General features: G+C 33.3%; 2 protein-coding genes across 13 annotated transcripts in view; both read left to right on the forward strand.

The window, feature by feature from the left end:
* Positions 1 to 1,272: 1,272 nt before the first annotated feature.
* Sara (Smad anchor for receptor activation) lies at positions 1,273 to 16,452 on the forward strand. 5 transcript variants are annotated; one of them, XM_080159380.1, is made up of 10 exons: positions 1,273 to 1,432; positions 3,641 to 3,798; positions 4,786 to 6,548; positions 7,088 to 7,455; positions 10,481 to 10,936; positions 11,247 to 11,354; positions 11,456 to 11,697; positions 11,755 to 11,935; positions 12,510 to 12,798; positions 16,058 to 16,452. In XM_080159380.1, exons 1-9 carry the CDS (start codon positions 1,343 to 1,345, stop codon positions 12,654 to 12,656), a joined length of 3,513 nt encoding a protein of 1,170 aa, XP_080015506.1. In that variant the 5' UTR covers positions 1,273 to 1,342; the 3' UTR covers positions 12,657 to 12,798; positions 16,058 to 16,452. The 5 variants fall into 5 exon arrangements, with proteins under 5 accessions (XP_080015506.1, XP_080015508.1, XP_080015507.1 ...); XM_080159382.1 differs by having other exon boundaries at positions 16,081 to 16,452; XM_080159381.1 differs by having other exon boundaries at positions 16,103 to 16,452.
* LOC145318060 (uncharacterized) overlaps positions 16,440 to 21,240 on the forward strand; it is a 31,505-nt gene continuing 26,704 nt past the window's right edge. For 6 of the 8 annotated variants that reach the window (XM_080159385.1, XM_080159386.1, XM_080159387.1 and 3 more), the window contains exon 1: positions 16,440 to 16,837. In XM_080159385.1, the coding sequence (XP_080015511.1) occupies positions 16,484 to 16,837 (354 nt within the window). In that variant the 5' untranslated portion in view covers positions 16,440 to 16,483. The remainder of the gene's footprint in view (positions 16,838 to 21,240) is intronic. The other 2 variants (XM_080159391.1, XM_080159392.1) reach the window with 1 other exon arrangement.

Genomic DNA, 21,240 nt, shown 5'->3' on the forward strand with positions numbered 1-21,240 from the left:
GTATTTATTATACTTATCTTGTGTAAATTTAAGTTAACTAAGCTGCAAATGTGAGAAAATTGTGATTTTTGAAGGAAAAACTATGAAAAATTGGCCTATAAAAGTAATTTTCAAAAAAAAGCCACAAAAATGATCAGCTGTGATTTAACGAAAGTCATGTACTGAACCGTCATTGTCTCCCAGTCATGACTACGTAGGTCTTGTGAGACATATGTAAAAAAAACCTGTTTCCTATCCAGGACACCGGTGCATTATGAACCAAGTTTCAAGAATCTAGCTCAATATTTAGACCATTTTGCTCACTGTTTAAGTTTAAATGTCATTACGCCCCTTTGTTTTACATATAGTTTAGCTAATTAAATTACCAAATAAAAGTCTTTTAGCCTCATTTTGATTTAACGACACCTTCCACCCTTAAGTGTCCATTAAAACTACAAGAACATCGCTCAAAGAACCGCTTTCGGTGGCCAAACGGTTCGCAGAAAGCAAGAGATTTATAATTAATTCCATTAGACCTAAAGAATATTTTAATTCATTGACGATAACTAGGACAAATGGTTGCAGATAAAAAAGGGAAAAAAAACTATTTGGATAAATATTTAAACTTTCTATCCTGTATAAAATCCACAGTTTCTTTTTATGTCAAATAAGTATGTAACTAGAAAAACTTGAACTGTCTCATGCCCTAATATCTGTCCAAAATAGTTTTGCTTTCATATGATGTTTAGTGTTATATTGAGATCTCCAAACCTCAGAGATCCCTTTAAATAATAATATTGATTAATTGATTGACTTGAAAACTTGCGCGGCATAGTTCCAATCCCGTGATGTGAGGCTCATATATTGGGGAGGGAGTGAGGAGGTTATTTGTGTTTTTTTTCAACAATTCGCAGATTTCACTGTTTATTTACACTAATTCTGAAGTTAAAAAATACACCAAAAATATTTCTGAGAATAAATTCATTAAAATTTAATTCCGTCTTGTAGTTTCACGCAGTTTATTGTGGGGGTAAAGTAAAGGGGAAATTAATTACAAGAGGCAATATTTATTAACTAAGGAAAATACTTCTGCTCATATGCTGGCTGACCTGTTTTCTTGGACTAAGAGCTGATCATCTGTTGGCCAATTAACGACCATCAGAAAAATCTAGTTACTTGATTTTGAATCCAGTCTGAAACCAAAATTAATACTATATACCTAACTAGAATCATAATAAATATATATATTTGTAAAACAAGTATTAAACTAGATCAGTTTAATGAATTGTTCTAAATTATTTGGCAGGAAATAAAACTTTGTTTCAGATTATAATGTCTATTGTAAGCAAGATTTCATCAATTTATGCAAAGATTTGATGTTGACGCTAAGATGGAAAAATTTGCCGTTGATTTGGATGCGGTTCTTGACGAATTTGAGTTTCATGAGGATCAGGTGAAAATTATAAAAATGCAATGTAGTAGTTATCAAAAGAAAATAATTTCCAGAATTAATCGTGATCAAGTTTATCGATTGACTTTAATATAAATTAAAATATTCAAAAGTATGTAGCGAATACTTTTTCAGCAACACATTATTCAGAATAGAATGCTTTTCTTTGACGTGTTTTCTGTCAAAACCATATTCTTTTGATTTGTGCAGTTGATATATTTCATATAATACCTTTTTTTGTCTTTTAGCAACTTCTTGATTATTCCAAAATTATATACTTGAGCAAAACTAGGAAAAGAAAAAAGGTAAAACCTGATATCATTTATTTATATCTAAATAGAGAGCCCAGCCTAACGTCTTTATTAAAATTTTTTTTCATATTTTATAATAAAGCCCTCTATTTTCCTGTGGCGGCTAAAACTTATATTCACAAGCCATAAAATAACTGCCCAATTACTTAAAAATACTTCACTATAACGAGTAGTGATTGTCCCAATTAAAAGCTACTTTTGGTATGCTATCCTTGCAATTAAAGGAATAAAGGGGAGGTATATTTTATTAAGTTAATTTATTTCACTTAACAGTACATTTTTACCCCTTCACACACTATTATATTACTGGATATATAGCTTACAATTCCTATAAAAGGTGTGCTAATAAATTGGTGGAATTATCTGAAAATAAAATTATGTCTTTAATAAAGAATTTCAAATATAAAAGCTTCTGAATAAAGAAAAATTAATATAATTCTATATTATTTAAATTACAACATATAAACTTTGATCTTAATCATTATCCCTGATTTAGGTAATCTTCTCATTCACAAATAATTTGCAACAAACAACCTAAACAAATATTTTAGTTATTCACAATTTTAACATAATGAACGTCCTTTTAGTTCATGGAAATTTTTAATTGACACATTTCCAAAGATCTAACATCATTTCAACAAGTGTTATTCATGTATTTTATATGAAGTTCTTTTAAATCCACAATAATATATTTTTTTTGTATAGAATTACATTTAATTAACTAAGATGGCATTCAAAATTTAAAATAAATTTAAAAGTATATAAAGATTTCAAAAAAAATATTTTAGCAATTCAGAGATTCTCATACTGGAATAGGTCACTAGGACAAACGAACATTAACACTTATAGAATAATCACGATATATGTAAATGTTTTAAATGTCAAAACAAAATTGGAGTAGATTTATTGAAAAACTAGGTACGGACATTCTTGTAACGATTATAAAGATGCTACGTTTTCTAAATCATAAATATTTAACTACTACAGGAATCACCATGCAAAGTTTGAAATCAATAAGACAATTCTAACATGCCTAAGTTAACGGAAAAAAAAAACTCTCCGGACAGACTATCGGACCTACACTATTTTTAGAAAAGTTTCGCTTTTAATAGACACATCACTCTGAATTTATAATTCAAATATGTATATTCAATATTACAAATATGTTTTACAAGTATTAAAAAGACCTGTTGCGTTTGTTCCTTCATTTGCACCAGATTTACAAGAACTAACTACGTTTCATTTTTCTCTATATCTTGGCAATTCTTGTCTTTTCTTTCACAAGCAACACAAATTATTTTAGGGCTTCTATTGCAAACTATGGCATGTTTGTTATTTATGAAACAATCACACTAAGAATGAATTTTATTACTAAAAATCTTCCCGGATTTTTCATTTTTTGACTTGGGATTTTTTTAATGAATTTTTTAGGTTAAAAACATAATTTTACAGCTTTTTTCAACAAAAAAAATATACTCAAGTTCAAATGAATTTATTCTTTAGGCTAGGCACTTATGATTGAAATATAGACGTGGGGCTCTTCATGTCGGTATAAATAAATGATATCAGTTCGAATTTCCAGAGTATTCCTGTTTTTGGCTAACAAATCTACATTTTACTAGTGTTACAACTTTTCCCAAAAATGGCTTATTTTGAATTTTTCGTTTCAAACTAAATTGTATAGACTTTTTGGGTAAAGGTGTCTCTTGATTAGGTATATATGTCCCCTAAATAAAAGATTTATAGCGACTTAGTACCTATTGTATTATTTCCTTTTTCCTATAATAATATATTTACTTACTTGAACCATTATGTTGTCAATTATGTTGATTTGGTACTTTTTAATTTTAATATAAAATATCTCACCTTCGTTTAGAAACGGTTAATTTTTAAAATTCAGGCAAACCAGTCGGAGTTGCTTGTGTCACCAAGTGTATCTGGATTTTATTCACCATGCTCTGGTGAACTTGGCCGCTCGTCTCTTGATCTGATACCTGTTGCTTCTGAGGAAAAAAATTTAGTTATATCTACTCATTCTCCTCCTTCTTCAAATACAAGGTAGTTATATTTAGTGCTTCCTTCGAGTAACATGAGAAAAATCAAGAAAGATAATTTAATATTGTTATTTATAGCATGACCTTCGCCACCTTTAACAGTATACTGCCATTCTTATTTGGAAATTGGGTTTAAGTTTTTTCGTTGTTTTCCTTAGGTAACTATATCTTATCTTAATCTACATAAAATTGCAAATATATTAATTTTAGGATTCTTTTCGATGTTTTACGCCATAATAAATCATATAGTTTAGTTTTCAACTTTGTCCGTAATATTCACACAGGAATTGTAAGATTTTATATTAAATAAAAAACAAACCAAAAAAACGTGTTTGATTCTTTCTCTACAAATAGGTCTTATATACTTTCTTTATATGTCGACATCCGTTTTAATGTCATTTGAGATAATTAAAGCATAGGGTAAGGTGGTAAGAGTAAGAAAGTGGGTAAATCGATATTATTTTGAATTGAAACCAAGACATCACAAAGCTTTAGGAAAAACCTTCACGGTAATAGAAATATTTCAATTTGGCGTGAAATGTAGAAAGCGCGACTGTTTCTCTGAAAGATTTAATAAAAGAGGCAAACACAGAAAAAAATATTTTTTTAAAATCAAGTGGTGTAGCATATAAATTGTCTCAGTTGTAAAAGAATAAAACTTCGGAATCGCCGTTTTCAATTAAATATTTTAGGTGGGGTATAAATATTTTATGATAATAATAAAAAAGGGTGGACTCAATTACCTCTAAACTTGGAGAAGCAAACAAAATAAAATTGCTGGTACTTCCTTATGCTAGATAACGTACTCTTAATTTTATTTTAAACTATCTTGTTTTATCTTTTAGTTGTATTATGATATTTCCTCTAATTCTCAAAATTTGTGCACTGAATACCATATTTCTTACACCGTTGTTTTATATGTGCAAAATATGTATAAATTTTCACTTTTATTCCTCGAGTCTCTATTCTGTTTAACTAATCTTGTTTTTAGGTATGATGCCCCTTTTAAAATTGAACAACCTACTGCTCCCGAGAAAGAAGAGGAGAAATGTGAGCAAATCATCTCACTTCAAAATCATGATTTTGTGGATTTTGATGCCACTGAAGACACAAATGTAGATGACAATGTAGCATCTGATTGTGGAAGTGAAGAAAAACCTGTGATAATAACTAAAAGTCTTAATATAGAACCAGTAGATTTATATAAAAATGATGCAAGACCTTTAAAGAGTAATGAAAGTCGATCTGAAAATGAGGACTCTGTTGTAAATAAACCTGTGATAAAAAGTGACTCCATTAAGGAAGAAAATAAATTTATCGCTGAAGACTGTAATTTTTCACAACAAAATGATACGTCTTCTAATGAAATTAAAGAGTACTCTCCTCAAAACAAAGATTCTGTTAATGATTTTTTTTATGTAAGAGAAGCTGCGTTTTCCCCTCCTGCAGAATATAAAACACCAGTCAAAGTTAATTCCAAGATTGATTTAGATATCTCCACAGACAACTCAGATTTAAATATGCACGAAGAAGAGGTAGAGGTTAAGAAAGCAACTGATGATTACGTGGATATGGAAGAGGTTGAACTTTACTTAAAGGAACTTGAAGATGAAAAAACGCTTAAATGTGAAATTGACACCACTCCAAGAGATGAAATTCAAACTGATAGAGATCTGGAAACTGGAGCAAGGCCTAAACAAAGGTCGCTGCCTCTAGAAGAACAGTCAAGTTCTTTGTTGGAAGATACAAATTATAGTTCCTGTGACCAGTTAAATGACTGCATTATACCGGAATCAGAATTAAAAGCTACTATATCACCAAATTTAGATCTGCCAGAATCACCGCCACCCTACAGTGAAGTAGATCCCAATTCTGCATCAGACAAACCGAATAGGCCTGTTACTCTAGATCTTGAATCTTCGTCATTGCAAAAAACAGATGACCTTCATGAGGGAGATGATTCTCCTGTTAGTGCCGGAGATCCTGTCCTTGGTGCTCCTGGTGAAACACCTGCTAACCCTTCAGGACCAAGACTAGGCCAAACAAATATTTTGGATGGCCTGTCAGAGGATCAGCTTATGTTTGGCAAAGTACAGCCTTTTTGGGTACCAGATGCAGAAGCTCCAAACTGTATGATCTGTTCAACTAAATTTACAGTTGTTAAACGTCGGCATCATTGTAGATCATGTGGGAAAGTTTTGTGTAGTAACTGTTGTGGAGATAAATATAGGCTTGTTTATATGGAGGGTAAAGAAGGGCGTGTTTGCACTCCATGTAAAACTGTTCTCGAGCGATTGGATAGGGCCGAAAAGGATGGAATTACACCTTCCCTGGGGCATGGGCAGCCAAATAATCGGCCAAACCCATCCAACCCAATGGAATATTGTTCTAGAATACCTGTTGCTGACCAGATAACACAGAATTCATTTCCTAATAATCCACCTAGTGTCATGGTCCCCGTCGGTGTTCTTAAACGTAACGTTCCACCCGGCTCAGAGGCAAGTGGTAGTGATGGCATTCATGGTGCAACAGCTAGCACCAGACAAGAAAACAAGTCTGTGATGTTTAGTGATGGTATCCGTCCAGGAGGTGATCTCTCAGAGCTTGATGGAGGGTCTGAACATAGGGTGTTAGGTAAGCGCCCTGGAAAGAGTCGACCCCGTCGGATTCGGACTGTTGGCCGCCCAACGCCTGCTTTTAATGTTGACGTATGCAAGAGTAGAATGCCTCCTACTGGCCTTCCCTATGTGTCAGGTAATACCTAGTTGATTTTATTAACATTTTTCAATGTGATTTATATGTATTAGGGTTGGCAATCCGGATCCGGAATCCGCCCAATTTTTGGGCTAATTTTGGAATCCGAATCTGGATCCGGAATCCGTTTTCTAATAGCGGATTCCGGATTCTGAATTGGTAGGCTAAAATTAGCGTCTTGAGTTTTTTCTTTCAATTTCCCCTTTTTGAAGGCAAAGATTATTATCATTATATACAATATCTTTTAAAATCTGGTTTAATTCTCGGAAGTGATTATAGAAAAAACCAAAAACATTAATTTTTAGGACATATGTAGCACTAAATTTTTTTTAATTTTTTAAAAAAGCCTTTTAAAATATTGCTAGAATCCGGAATCCGAATCCGGAATCCGCAAGGAATCCGCCACTTTTTTTGACGGATTCTTTTAAGAATCCGGAATCCGAATCCGGCCCAAAAATTCGACGGATTGCCATCACTAATATTTATAAAACTTTACTTATTGTTTTCCAAGGTGAATTTATGAGTGTTTTTTCTTCTAGGTCGGGGTAAAGTTGAAGATGAAGAAATCTCTGTGTGGTTCTCAGCCGGAACGTTTGTTAACTTTGTTCTTAATAATAATTTAACCGTCTTAACCAAGAAAGTTGACTATGCCCCAATTAATAAGCCTGTATGGAACTTTGCCTCCCGTGGCTTGACCTCAGTTGGACAGGACGAAGTTGTTATATTGCTCGAAGTAGAGGATGACGAAGCTTTGCCACCAAGAGATATTTACGTTCTGATTCAAACAATATACGAACAGGCTGGGGCAGGAAGACCCTTGTTAGAAATGGGGTACATCACTGTGGATATGGATTATCTTGGGTCTAACAATCATGGAGGTTGGCTGTTTATTAGACATACTTTTCAGGTATATTTTATGGTATATAGGTAGGGCTTTTAAATGCCACCCTGAAAAAATTTAATTTTATTGTCAGGCTCATTATTTACGAAAAAAACATTTTTCTGCATGAGGTCTCAGATTTTGATAAATCTGAAGTAAATTTGGCGTGGTAACTCCATATTTGGACACCTGAGAAATTTTTGAAACACCCTGTAAAAGTGATTTTTGCGTCTGTAGAGCTAAAAATTGGTCCAAATTGATTATTTTTTTCAAATTAGTCTACAAAGTATCCAAGTAGGCCTAAAATCACTTTTACAGTGTGTTTCAAAAATTTATCAGGTGTGCAACTATGGAGTTACCACGCCAAATTTACTTCATATGTATTCTAAAATGGATGATATTCACTCTCAAGGCGATAAATGGGCAAAATTTGTTTCCTCACAGTGTCAAAAGTTCAAAAATCGTGTTTTGACATTTTTGTTAGGACACCCTGTAATTCATGATTTTTGTGATTTTAAAGACAAATTCTATATTGTACCTATCTGGGGGATTAATTTGATATATACAGTATACGTTACAAAAAATGACCGGTATTTAAAATGCTATTGCCCCCCTTCTAGTAAAGTTTTAACCATATTTTTTTGTGTGTGTGCTTTTTATACATATGTATGCTTGTGTTTGTTGCGGTAAATGAGATTAAAGAACATTTACCAACATTTTGCAGGCTATAAAAGAAGATATTAAAATGTCAAAAATCAACCAATTATGTATTTTGAGTGAATTTTTTCCTACCTCTACCGAAACGTTCTCACTAAAAGTTGTCTCAGCGCCTTGATATTTGAGATATCAAGTTACCAAGCTAGGATAGTACACTGAGATACCACAGTGGTTAAAGAAGACTAAACTCCAATATCTCAACCCCAGAGATGTGAAAAAAACAGGTTTTTTTTAAAAAGATCAAACCAGTGTGGTTTATTTGGTTTAAACCGGTTTTTATTGGTTTTTATTAATAAAAACCAGGTTTTTTTTGTTTTTTTTAATAATTTTTTTTTTTTTTTAATAATATCCAAATTAAAGTATTCTTATTTAGTATCAAGGGGTAGTTTCACGAAATGCATTTGAACTTAATTTAGTGAACCGCATATTTTATCCTGGTTAAATGGTTAAACTACATTTATATGGCATATATTTGAAAAAATTTCAATTTTCTACCACATAGTTTTTGAATTATCAAGACTTGAAAATCGTCTTTTTAAATTGCATATATCACAAAAAGACAATTTTCAGGTCTTGATATTTTAAAACTACGTGGTAGAAAATTGAATTTATTTCAAATATATGCTATTTAAATGTAGTTTACCCCATTAACTAAGAAAAAATATGCGGTTCACTAAATTAAGTTCAAATGCATTTCGTGAAACTACCCCTTTAGTATAAAGATTTAAACTATTAAAAGAATTTTGAATTAGGTATTTATATTTTTGACTGTATTTTTTACATTATAAAAAGACTAGCGGCTAGGCCCCTAGAGGCCTCTAGGGGCACTTGAGGAGGAGAGAGTCGAATTTAATAATTGAATTTTTTATTTTATATTTTGTAAGAAAAAGTAAAAAAAAAAATTTTTCGGGGGGGGGCGAACAATTTTTTTTTTTTTTGGGGGGGGATTCCCCCCCCCCTCATTTTTAAATTTAGTTAAAAAGTTTTTAAAAAAATTTTTTCGGAGGGGGGGTTGGGGTGTCCCACCCCCAAAGAAAATAGTTATAAACCTTCCCAGGACCTATGAGAAGCTACCCTGTTAAGGAGAACCCAATCGATACAGCGGTTAGCGAGATCCTTTGGTACAAACATACAAACACACAAACACACATACAAACATCCTGTTACTTTATTATAAGGATATAACTGAAAAGATAAGGCTTTGTATTAAAAAAACCATTTAAACCATCCCACCTTGTTTTTTTTTGGTTTTTTTAGCCTTTTTTTTTGGTTTAAACCACTTGATTAAAACCACGTGGTTTTTATTTTGCCATCCCTGCTCAACCCTAGCTCCACTTTTAGCGAGCTAAAGTCAAACCAAAGACTCATACCTGGAATCCTGAAAATCGAAAATGTCTCGATTCTAGCCTATAGGAGCCCTAAGGGTACTCTAAAGTAATTTTAGACTATGAGTTCAACTGGTAACTGCCTTTTATTCCTTATGCCATTACCAAAAAGCTAAAGAACTTTTTTCTAGCCCTTCTGTGGGCTGAGATCTGAAAATTGGGCACCCTGGGCACAAAGCCCAAATTTCATCGATTTTGTGTTCTTGATACATGCTTTTTGTGCTCAAATGACTTGTATGGGAGCTATGAAGCTGAGTAAGGTGTCTATAGAAGCAGAATTTTATGCTTGTGATAAAACTCTGAATAACCCCTAGGCTAAAATTAATTTTACTATGTGATTTTTGGGCTTAAGTAGAATTTACTTTAAAAAACAAGGGTCTGATTTTTTTCATTTTGAATATTTTCTTTCATAGTCTGCTAAATGTCGGAAAATGTTCTTTAGTCTAATTGACCGATACAAACACCATCATACATGTATATAAAGATCACACACAAAATAGGGTTATAACTTCATTACAGGGGGGTCTAGATCATTTTAAAGACCGGTCATTTTTTGTAACGTATACTGTAAAACATGTCTGTAAGTTGAAAATTAATGTAAAAAATTTAAACTTGAAAATGCTTTTTTTAATTGTGAAAACACTACAGTGAGAAAATTCGCGAAAAATCGGACTGTAAATGTAAAAAGGTTAAAAATCACCCAGCCCTTAGTTTTATGATCAAATGAAGGGGACTGGAAGTTTTTATCAAAATCTGAGACCTTAAGCAGAAAATGTTTTTTTCGTAAATAGTGAGCCTGTCATACACATACTTTTTAGGTAAGTAGAAAGTTCTTTAACTTTATTATAGACCTGTTGACATTTCACCAAACTTGGCTATTTAGGAATGGTTATTTACATTAGACATTATAACAAAATTATAGCTAATGATTTATTGTTTGTACTATTTAGGCTGTTTCTGACCTTTTCCTTCCGAATCCCCCAGTCCTTTTTGGAATACTTGTAATGCGGACGGAAATCCCATGGGCTCGCGTGTTTCCACTGCGGTTGATGTTACGTTTGGGTGCTGAATATCGATATTATCCATCTCCCCTGGTATCGACTAGATATAGGAAACCTGTTTACCGAGAGATAGGCCACACTATCATGAATGTTTTGGCTGACTTTAAAAATTACGCCTATACTCTGCCGACTATTCGTGGACTTGTTATCCATATGTCTCCCGCAAAAACTGTAATATCCATACCCAAGAACAGACACGAGGCTGTGTGCAAGGCTTTGAATAACTCCAATGACCCGGTGCTAACTCTAGGGGCTAATTTTTCCATGTCGGTGGATTCTCATTTAGTTGCCATACAAAGCGAGGATGGATCTTACCAAACTCAGGCGATTAACATATTGAACAAGGTAATTTTAAAACGAAAATATATTTGCATGAACGATTGATATTTTCATTCTACAAATTATATATGTTTGTGAGGGGGAATGTTATATTTTCACAAGTATGTAATAAAAAGGGAAAGTAACTACTTAATTACTCAAAAAATGATGAAACATCTACCAACTACTATAGAAAATTTTATATTGTATTTCTTGATGGTTTAATATATTACATCTTTGAATGTATGTTACATTACAAGCTTACCCGCACTTTGTACTTTCACTTTGTTTTACGGGATATCTTATACTTTTCTCTTAAACTTTTTTTTTATTTTAGGAACGTGTTGTTACTGGGGCAAGTTTTGTAGTTTTTAATGGTTCGTTGAAATCCACCTCAAATCTTACAGCAAAATCATCTATTGTTGAGGATGGTATAATGGTTCAGGTAAATTATTTTATCTCTGGCAAGCATTTAAAAAAAAACTTAAAACATAAGAACTGCGCTTTATTAGTATGATAATAGAAAAATGATACTGTAATTTTCAGGTATTGCCGGATAATATGCTTGCACTAAGAAAGAAACTCCAAGACATGGAGGACATTGAGGTTGGTTGTGGTCCTGTAAGTGCTCCAGTACCAGATGAAACTGTCATTGTCAAATGGGTAGACGAAGACAAGGCCATTAATATAGGCATTAAAAGCTTTATAGATGGCAAAGCAATGGATGGTGTTCAAAGTCTTAGGATTCATAGTGGGCCTGATATGAGATCTGATACACATTTAATAAGGTATGAAAAATTTACAAACAATATTACCTATTAGCTTTTAAACTAAAATCATTTTAGATGGACAGAACTTTTCTTGATCAAGCACGAAGGTCCCAGGTCTGGACAAGAACGTGATCCGACTAGAATTGCAGAAGGGGTTGCCAGAGCAGTTGGAGTTGCTCTCACCTCTCATCTACACACCTTGAAGGAGGAAAACTGTACTCCTTTGTCTGTTAGAATTACTCTAGATCAAGACAATGTAAGTAATTTAATTTTGTTTTTGAACGAATTTTTAAGGCCTATTACGATAAAAGGCATATACTTTTCACCTTTTCCACTAATACATTTTTAATTCTTTTTGTAATCGTGTGACCAGATCTCTAAAAAAATCGTCTCAAAAAGCTCACGTGGGAAAGTAAAAAAATTCAAATTTTAACAAACTATGGGGAAAAGTATCTAGGTATGCTTTTTGGCAAATTTTTAATTTTTCTAAAGTATATAAGCTACTCTACAACCAGGGTTAGTCTGTTCGTACTTCAGATATGCCCTGCAATTTTTTTTTCTTTTCAAAAAGGCATCAGTTTTCATGAATCCTAGTCTTAATCATTTTACTATCAGCGAAAACCTGTTTATAACAAGTGGTGCTATTAAATAACTATTCCAGTTGTTCTGTTCGGGTTTTGAGACTAGTTATTTTCTTCTTTTTTTTCAAAAGGATTTTGCTAGTTTTCAGGAAAACTATTTTTAATCCTAACAAGAACAAATACAATAATATGAAGCCAAATATTGGTTTGCTGTTACGAAATATACATTAAAAAATATTCTTTGATTAGGTGTGCTATGAAGCAGGTGCAGATGGAAAAGGTTTGGCTACGGTATACATGAACAATCTGGACAGTGAACTTGTTCCACTTCTTCACTCTAGCACAACCACAATGTCCCTCATTCTCGAGCTTGTGTTCCATGTCCTTGAAGCATAGAAGTCCCTCTCCCTCATCGGAATACAGTGAAATAATACGAAGGGCATGGCTATTTATGCAGAGATTACGTAAAACACAGAGTTTTGTGCATATTACAAACCTCGTAGAAAGTTAAAATTTATCTTGAGCTCCGTATAAACAGGTTTTTGAAATTTCAGTTGAATTTAACACAAAAGGGGGGGGGGGGAGTGGTGACTCGTGCCACGACATACCAGCAATTTTATTTTGGGTGCTACTCCCTTAGTTTTTAAGATAATTGGGTAAAATATTTTTGGTTGTGTCACTAAAACTAAAAGTCAAAGGAACTCAACTAAAAAAAGAGTTACAGGTCTGAGATTTTGCATGGCAGTTGCTTTATAGGGGTACAATATGGAACTGTGAAGAAACGGCGGCGCAACCGCCGAAAACCGCCGAGAAAAGGCAAAAAAAATTTCGGCGGGAAACGGCGGTTTTCGGCGGTTGTGCCGCCGTTTCTTCACAGTTCCATATTGTACCCCCATAAAGCAACTGCCATGCAAAATCTCAGACCTGTAACTCTTTTTTTAGTTGAGTTCCTTTGTTGACTTTTAGTTTTGGTTTCAAAAAGTGTCACTTTCGCCCCCCCCCCCTTTGAATTTCTTTTGCCAAAGAACCTAAAGTTTGATATTTAACAACATATTTTGGGAGAAAATTCACTTTATCTCTGCTACCTACCTCGAACGCAAGGGTCTGCATCAGGTTAGTCTAATGTTAATTTTAGCTAGGTATGAATTTGGTTTCTTGGCCTAAAAAACCTAGGTATATACATACCTATTCGAAAAATACACTTAACCCCTGAGATGGGTTTTTGAAAGATGCCGCATTTTTTCGACAATTTTTTAGACATTGATTGATTGAACGAAGACGATGGGATTTCAACACAGAATATACAACATAAGAATTCAAAATTTTAAAATTATTATTTTAGCTATTTGTATAATGTCTAATACAACTTAAATCCATTTTCGCTGCATATTTATTAATGCATCTTTTTAGAGCTGTGTTAGACATTATACAAATGGCTAAAATAATAATTTAAAATTTTGAATTCTCAAGTTGAATACTCTGTTAAAATCATACATTGATCTTCAATATGAAATAAGGTTTTTAACAGAGTATACAACTTGAGAATTCAAAATTTTAAATTATTATTTTAGCCATTTGTTTGGTCAGTGCGGATCCTACCGGATTTTGAGGATCCAGATCCGCATACTATCAATGCGGATCCGCAACACTGCAAGTTATAAAAGAGGGGCAGGATAATGTTGTTGTGGTTTTTTTTTATCAATTTTGGGGTACCTCCCCTACATGTTTTTATTCCGATTGGGGGGGGGGGGGGCGTGATGACATCTGAACTTAAACAGTGAGTAAAATGGTCTGAATATTGAGCTAAATTGTTAAAACTTGGTACATAAGCCCAGTCCAATATGTACTAAATCTAAATGAAAAAAATTTAAAAAAAAATTTTTCTAGGTGAGGTAAGAAAACTCTGCGGAAATGTTTTTTTTATGACTTTTTTGGTATATTTTGATGTAATAACTTACTTTTGTTTGTTTTTCGTAGCGAAGCTACTTTATAATTTGAAATGTCCGTCTGTATGTATGTCTGAAACGTTTTGGGGGAAACGTGATTTTCTCAGCTCCTACAAAAGATAGAAGGCTGAATTTTTTGTCAACATTCCCATTAATAAGGATCATAATCCTTATACTAAAGTAACAGGATGTCTGTGTGTTTCTCTGTGTGTGTTTGTATGTTTGTGTGTTTGTACCGAAGGATCTCGCTTACCGCTGAACCGATCAGGTTCTCCTTAACAGGGTAGCTTCTCATAAGTCCCGGGAAGGTTTATAACTATTTTGGGGGAGGGTACCACAACCCTCTCAGGAGAAATCGCCCCTAGAAAAAAATTACCCCTCCCGAAAAAGAGACTTGAACGAAACATAAACCAACTATTTCTGTAATTAGATATTTTAAATAAAAAAAAAACATTCTAAGTACCACTAGTTAAGTATAAAACATCGTTAGCGGTCGGACTGCTTTTAATCTGCTTTTAATTTTCAAAACTGATTTTCTTGGCTCCTGTAAATGATAGAAGGCTGAAACTTCTTGTCAACATTTCCATCAATATGGAGCATAATTATGTATAAAACATCAATAGCGGTTGGACCGCTTTTAAGCAGCTTTTTAACAATTTTATTTTTCAAAACTGATTTGGTCGGCACCTGTAAAAGAGAGAAGGCTGAAACTTCTTGTCAACAATCTTATTGATATGAAGCATTATTAAGTATAAAACATTAATAGCGGTTAGACTGCTTTTAAGCAGCTTTTTAGCCGCTTTTATTTTTCAAAACTGATTTGCTCGGCTCCTGTAAAAGATAAAAGGCTGAAACTTCTTGTCAAGATTCCTATTATTATGGAGCATAATTAAGTATGAAACATCAATAGCGGTCGGACTGCTTTTAAACAGCTTAGAGCCGCTTTTATTTTTTAAAACTGATTTTCTCGGCTCCTGTAAAAGATAGAAGGCTGAAACTTCTTGTCAACATTCCCAACAATATGAAGCATAATTAAGTATTCATCATCAATAGCGGCCAGACTGCTTTAAACAGCTCTTTAACCGCTTTTACTTTTTGCAACAGATTTTCTCGGCTCCTATATTTGGTAGTCTGATTGCTTTTAAGCTGCTTTTCTTTTTAAAACTTTCAGATATAAACCGTAATTTTTCAAAGTTTCATGATTTTAAGTTTTTGCATATTTATCTCTTTATTTTCTTTGTTATGATAACAGTTAATCAGCTCTATAAATTACTTTGTCTGTCTATTTTATTATAGATTTTGTGCTTAGCTACTTTGGGATGTTGCCATCCTTGTTTCTTAAGTTTTTTCCTTGAATACACTGTTTCTTTTCATATGAACATTATTTAAAATGGTTCAGCAAGTCGGGGACCGAAACTCAATAACTTATAATTTGATATATTACATCTTAAACTCAAGAAAAATGCACTTAACCCATGCGATCCACCCACCTAGCCCAATGGGGTCGGTAGGTTTGAGGGAAAAAAAATAAAAAGCAATTAAGGGGGAGTTTCTACACCAAAAAAGGCCTAAAAACTCTTATAGAATGTTTATGATAATTAAAAAACTAAAAAACAATTAAGGGTGAGTTTCTACACCAAAAAAGGGCTAAAAACCCATTATCGTAGGGTTTTTCTTACCTAACCTAACCTAAACATAAAACTTTTTGATTTTTTTGCAATTTACAACCTATAGGACTAGGCTTATGTACCAAGTTTCAACAATCTAGCTCAATATTTAGACCATTTTGCCCTCTGTTTAAGTTCAAATGTCAGCCCCCCCCCCCCCCTCCCTCCCTCCCTCCCCTTGTAGATTGTTTATGATAATTAAAAAAGAAATTATATTTATAAAACACAGATTTTCATTCACTTTTATTTGAAACCTTAATTATCTATTTACATGTAATAATGTAGTTTATGACATTTTTTTACTTTTGACGTCTAGTATGTTTACTTTATCGATATAAGTTATGACATGTAATGGTTTTTAATATTTTAATATTTTTATTCTAAAGCAACTCCATTCATAAAGAAAAACTTCATAATCTTATTACTGAAAAATTTCGGGTAATGCCAATTTTATGTAACAAGAAGAAAAAATATTAAAATGTTCACTGCCTTAAAATATATTTAAATATTTATATGTAAGATTTTAATTTTTAAAGGATATATATATCTAGTTATTATAATATAGTTTTATATTTCAGAGATACTTAAAATTCGTGCCGTTTGGAATGGCATGGGGATGCGTTGGCTGGTCCAAACTGTATGTACACAGTTTATAGCTGTGCTCTACTCAGTTGCTCTCCATGTCCCATTTCCCTTGGTTCAAAAACTAGCCTTTACACTTGCACAACTTAATAGCATGGCAGTTTTTTCATTGACTGAAGTAAGTTTGCCATCATGGGACTCAATCCGAAGGATGTTGAGGGGACCTGTCGTAGACGCAGAAAATCCAAACGCCTTGTTCTGTATTCCAGTGTTTATTCGACGGGACGGTCTGGTAACTCGGGTTGGAGGCTACACACAGCTAAAAGAAAGAGATGAAGTATTTGTAGTGAAAGATATTCTCATTTCTTATGACCTTGAAAAAGTAAGTTGAAATACCTATGATATAAGGACGGAGGGGGGTTTAGTGCAACCATCTCGTAATCAATGATTAAATGGCACTTAGAATTCGAATTCCGATCTGAAATTTTGCATGAGTAATCCTTGGTAGGTCTATTTTCCCTAAATCGAACAAAAAGTTGTAAAAGCAATGGCTGGCGACTCAGCCGTTTTGCAATTTTTTTGGCTATCTTCAGGGCAAATTAGTCACGAAACCTACTCTTTGCCGCTCCAAAACGTTATCAAACGGCTCTAGCCGGTAGCTGTTGGTACCTGTAATAATTATTGCTATCATTGAACATGAATTAAACCAAAAATATGTTTTAAAAAGTTGATTCCTACGTAATTAATGATGAATTTGCCAAGGATTACTCATGCAAGATTTCAGATCGAAATTCGAATTCTAAGTATCATTTACTCATTGATTACGAGATGGTTGCATTACCCCCCCCCCCCCTTAATTATTAGATTTTTGGGGGTATTTTATGTCATTAAGAATATATTATATAGATCTAGTGCAGTTTTGTAGGTCTACTTTGTCGGTTATTATTTTTGTGCGAGCATAAAATAAACGTTCCACCGTATAGCTGTAAGATATGAGCCCTCAGAGTTCATAGACTTCTATTTTCAGACTGGCCAGAGTGTACGTTTTGTACGTTACGCATCGAATCTGTGTACGTTCTGGACGTTATTTTGATATGTGTACGTAACGTATTTTGAAATTTGTATTTTTGTACGTTTTACGTTTTTTTTAAAATAATTAGAATCAAATATTAGCAGAAAAGTAATTTGTATGTTTTGTACGAAAATTTTTGCAAAAACAATAGGTGTATTATTTAAATAAATTCAATAATATCTTCAATTTTCATAGAACAAAAATATGTATGTAAATTATGCATATATGTTATTAGAACTTACAGTTTAAAGGGGGGAGGCGGATGTGCCACTTTTTGAAACCAAAACTAAAAGTCAAAGGAACTCAACTAAAAAAAGAGTTACAGGTCTGACATTTTGCATGGCATTTGCTTTATAGGAGTACAATATGGAACTGTGAAGAAACGGCGACACAACCGCCGAAAACCGCCGAGAAAAGGCAAAAAAATTTCGGCGGAAAACGGCGGTTTTCGGCGGTTGCGCCGCCGTTTCTTCACAGTTCCATATTGTACCCCTATAAAGCAACTGCCATGCAAAATCTCAGACCTGTAACTCTTTTTTAGTTGAGTTCCTTTGTTGACTTTTACTTTTGGTTTCAAAAAGTGGCACATCCGCCTCCCCCCTTTATGGATTTGAAATATATGTCCTATAGATATAGTTTAAACTATTGAACAGAAAGAGATATGCAGTTGACTAAATTCAAGTTTAAATGCATTTCATGCAACTACCCCTTTAATAGATTTTACGATAATTTTTTTCAAATTCTTTATATACTTGGGTAAATTTTCCTAGATATCATATGGTGCACAGTGTAGGATTAAGAAGTCTTATTTTTTGGTATCTTCAGTTTTTAAAGAATAAGAATTAAATATAAGTAAAAAAGTATTTGTATATTTATTTGTATTTGTACAAAAAGTATTACAAAAATAGTATATTATCTATAATGCAAAGTAGAATGATGTCTGTCCGTCTGCTTGTCCATCTGTATATCAGAAGCTTAATATCTCAGTAACCACTGAACCTATTGTGCTCTACTCTTCATGGAATATACCTAATAGTCCTGTGATGGTTTTTGCTATTTTCTTTGGGGGAGGGACACTTAAAGCTTTTTTCTTTCTACTAGGATTAGAGGCTTCGTATCCCTCTTTTATAGAATCGTTTGTTGGAAATTTGTCAAAAAAAATATAAAAAAAGATTGTGATTATTTTTTTCATTTAGGCTTCGCCCAAGGGTGCGGTGGGGGTTCCCCCACCCCGCTGATTTGCATTAGTTTACAAAAATAAATTTAGGGGTGGTTGATTTTTTTTTTTTTGGGGGGGGGGTTTCCCACACTCTAAGAAAATAGCCTAAAACTACCACAGCACTAGTAGATATATTCCCTGAAGATTAGAATTTAGAACCCAATCTGTTCAGCGGTTACCAAGATCTTAAGATTTAGACAGACAGGCATTGATTTACTTTGTATTAAAGACTAGTATTTTCTGAGATCTTTAGCAATAGACAAAATAACCCTATATCCTATTATATGTTTCTCCTATAAATCCTTTTTTTTCTGTAACAAAGAATCTCGCTAACTGCTGAACCGACATGATCTTTGTGAGGTTGTAGGCTATTTTCTCTGTCCTTCCATATCCCTTCAAGAACCTGTATTAAAAATGGTAGAAAAATAGCCTAAAACCATCTCGGTAACTGTGTGAAGTAGTTATGAAAATCTTAAGCATCAGACAAAAAACTTACTACTTTATTTAATAGAATATACTTAGTACGTAATAACAGGATGTATGTCTCTCTGTCAGTTTATTTGTACCGAAGGTTCTCGCTAACCGCTAAACCGATGTGGTTCTCTTTTACAGGGTAGCTTCTCATAGGTCCTGGGAGAGGGTACAACCACCCTCTCAAGAGAAACTACTCTTAGAAAAAAATCACAACCCTTCCCCTATTTTTTCTTTCTTTTTAAAATTGAAATCAGAAATGGGGGTGGTCTACTCCCCCTTCCCTCACTAAAAAAATTATTAGCGAAGCTACTCTATAATCACTTTGTCAGTCCGTTATGCTATCGGAGAAACGTGATTTTCTCGGCTCCTGTTTTTTGATTGAATAAGTTCACATTCTACATATTTTCATTGAGATTTGCCTTTTGGTTGGGTGCTAGATCTATTCCTAGATTTTCTTTTTTTCATGGTTTTCTCGACTTCTATTCAAGATAGACGGCTGAAATTTTCAGGGAATAAATAAGTTCACATTCTACATATTTTCAAAAAGTTTCTTTAAGGTTTGTCTATTTGTTGCAGTGCTAGATCGATTCCTAGATGTATAGGTTTTTGTGATTTTCACAACTCATATTCCTGATAGACGGTTGTAATTTTCAGGGATTGTATTAGTTTTCATTCTTAATACTTCCACTAAATTTCATTCAGATTTGCTTATTGGTTGGGGGGCTGAATTTATTCCTAGATTTTCACGTTATTATATATTTTTAAAAGGTTTTGTGATTTATTTAAATAAGTTAAATGCTTATTTTTTACGACACTACTCTATAATTTATATAGTTCCCAGATTTCCATCCATAACTTTTGAGCTTCGCTACTTAAGGATGTTGTCATCCTTGTTTTTTACTTTTTATTTTTAAATAAAAAAATGGGTTTTTAAATTCAACTCCCCCCCCCCTAATCAAGTTCCTCTAGAGGCCTCTAAGGGCGTAGTCGCTGGTCCTTATAATAGGATATACTTTGTACATAATAACAGAATGTCTGTTTGTTTGAACCAAAGAATCTCGCTAACCACGGAACCGATATGGTTCTCCTTAACAGGATAGCTTCTCATAGGTTTTTGGAAGTTTTATAACTATTTTGGGGAAGAGTATCACCATCCACCCTCCCAAGAGAAATTGACTTTAGAAAAAAAAACTACCTCCTCCCCCCAAAAATGAACTTTAATTGCGTTTTTAAGTTAATTTTTTTCCAGATGTCTATAAATAACTTTTGAGCTTCGCTACTTATGTATGTTGTCATCCATGTTTTTTTTATTGAATTCAACTCTCCCCTCCTCAAGTGCCCCTATAGGCCTTTAGGAGCGTAGACGCTAGTTCTTTGAATAGAGTAATAGGATATCTTGTGTCTGTCAGTTCGCTATGGTTCTCCTTTACAGGTAGCTGCTAGTAGACTTAAATGTATTGATAATAGGTAACTAGGAAATTATTTAACTTATTTTTATTAGGAATGTACGTTTTTTGTACGTTTTTTACTTTTTTTTATGTACGTAACGTATTTTTTTTGGGTACGTTATGTACGTTTTTTATTTTCAAAATTGGCTGGCCAGTCTGTATTTTTTGTCATTTGCATTAATTTTCCACTTTTTTTTTTTGGGGGGGGGGGTGTGGGGAATTATTTTATGTTGATAGGACTTTACACTTATTAAATCTGAAAAGTAATATATTTTTACATATCCTGTGTGTTTTTTTTAATTACTCTGACTAGAACTCCAAAGAATTCAGCAAAAAGAAACAAGTTGATATGATAGTTGCTTTAATGTTAGACAATGTAAAACTGTGAAAAAATTTCGCCGAATAGTTGCAATCGCCTAATTAAACCCTATGAAATAATTTGAGACTGCTAACCTAAATTAGTATGAAGGGAGAGGTTTCTGGTAAAATCCGTAAAGGTTATGTGTCATAAGATATAAACAGTAGTAGAACGATAAAAAGGGGGGGGGGGGGTTAATGCAACCATCTCGTTC

Source organism: Acartia tonsa, chromosome 4, assembly GCF_053477335.1.
Source record: "Acartia tonsa isolate MP-2025a chromosome 4, ASM5347733v1, whole genome shotgun sequence".
NCBI lineage: Eukaryota > Metazoa > Arthropoda > Copepoda > Calanoida > Acartiidae > Acartia > Acartia tonsa.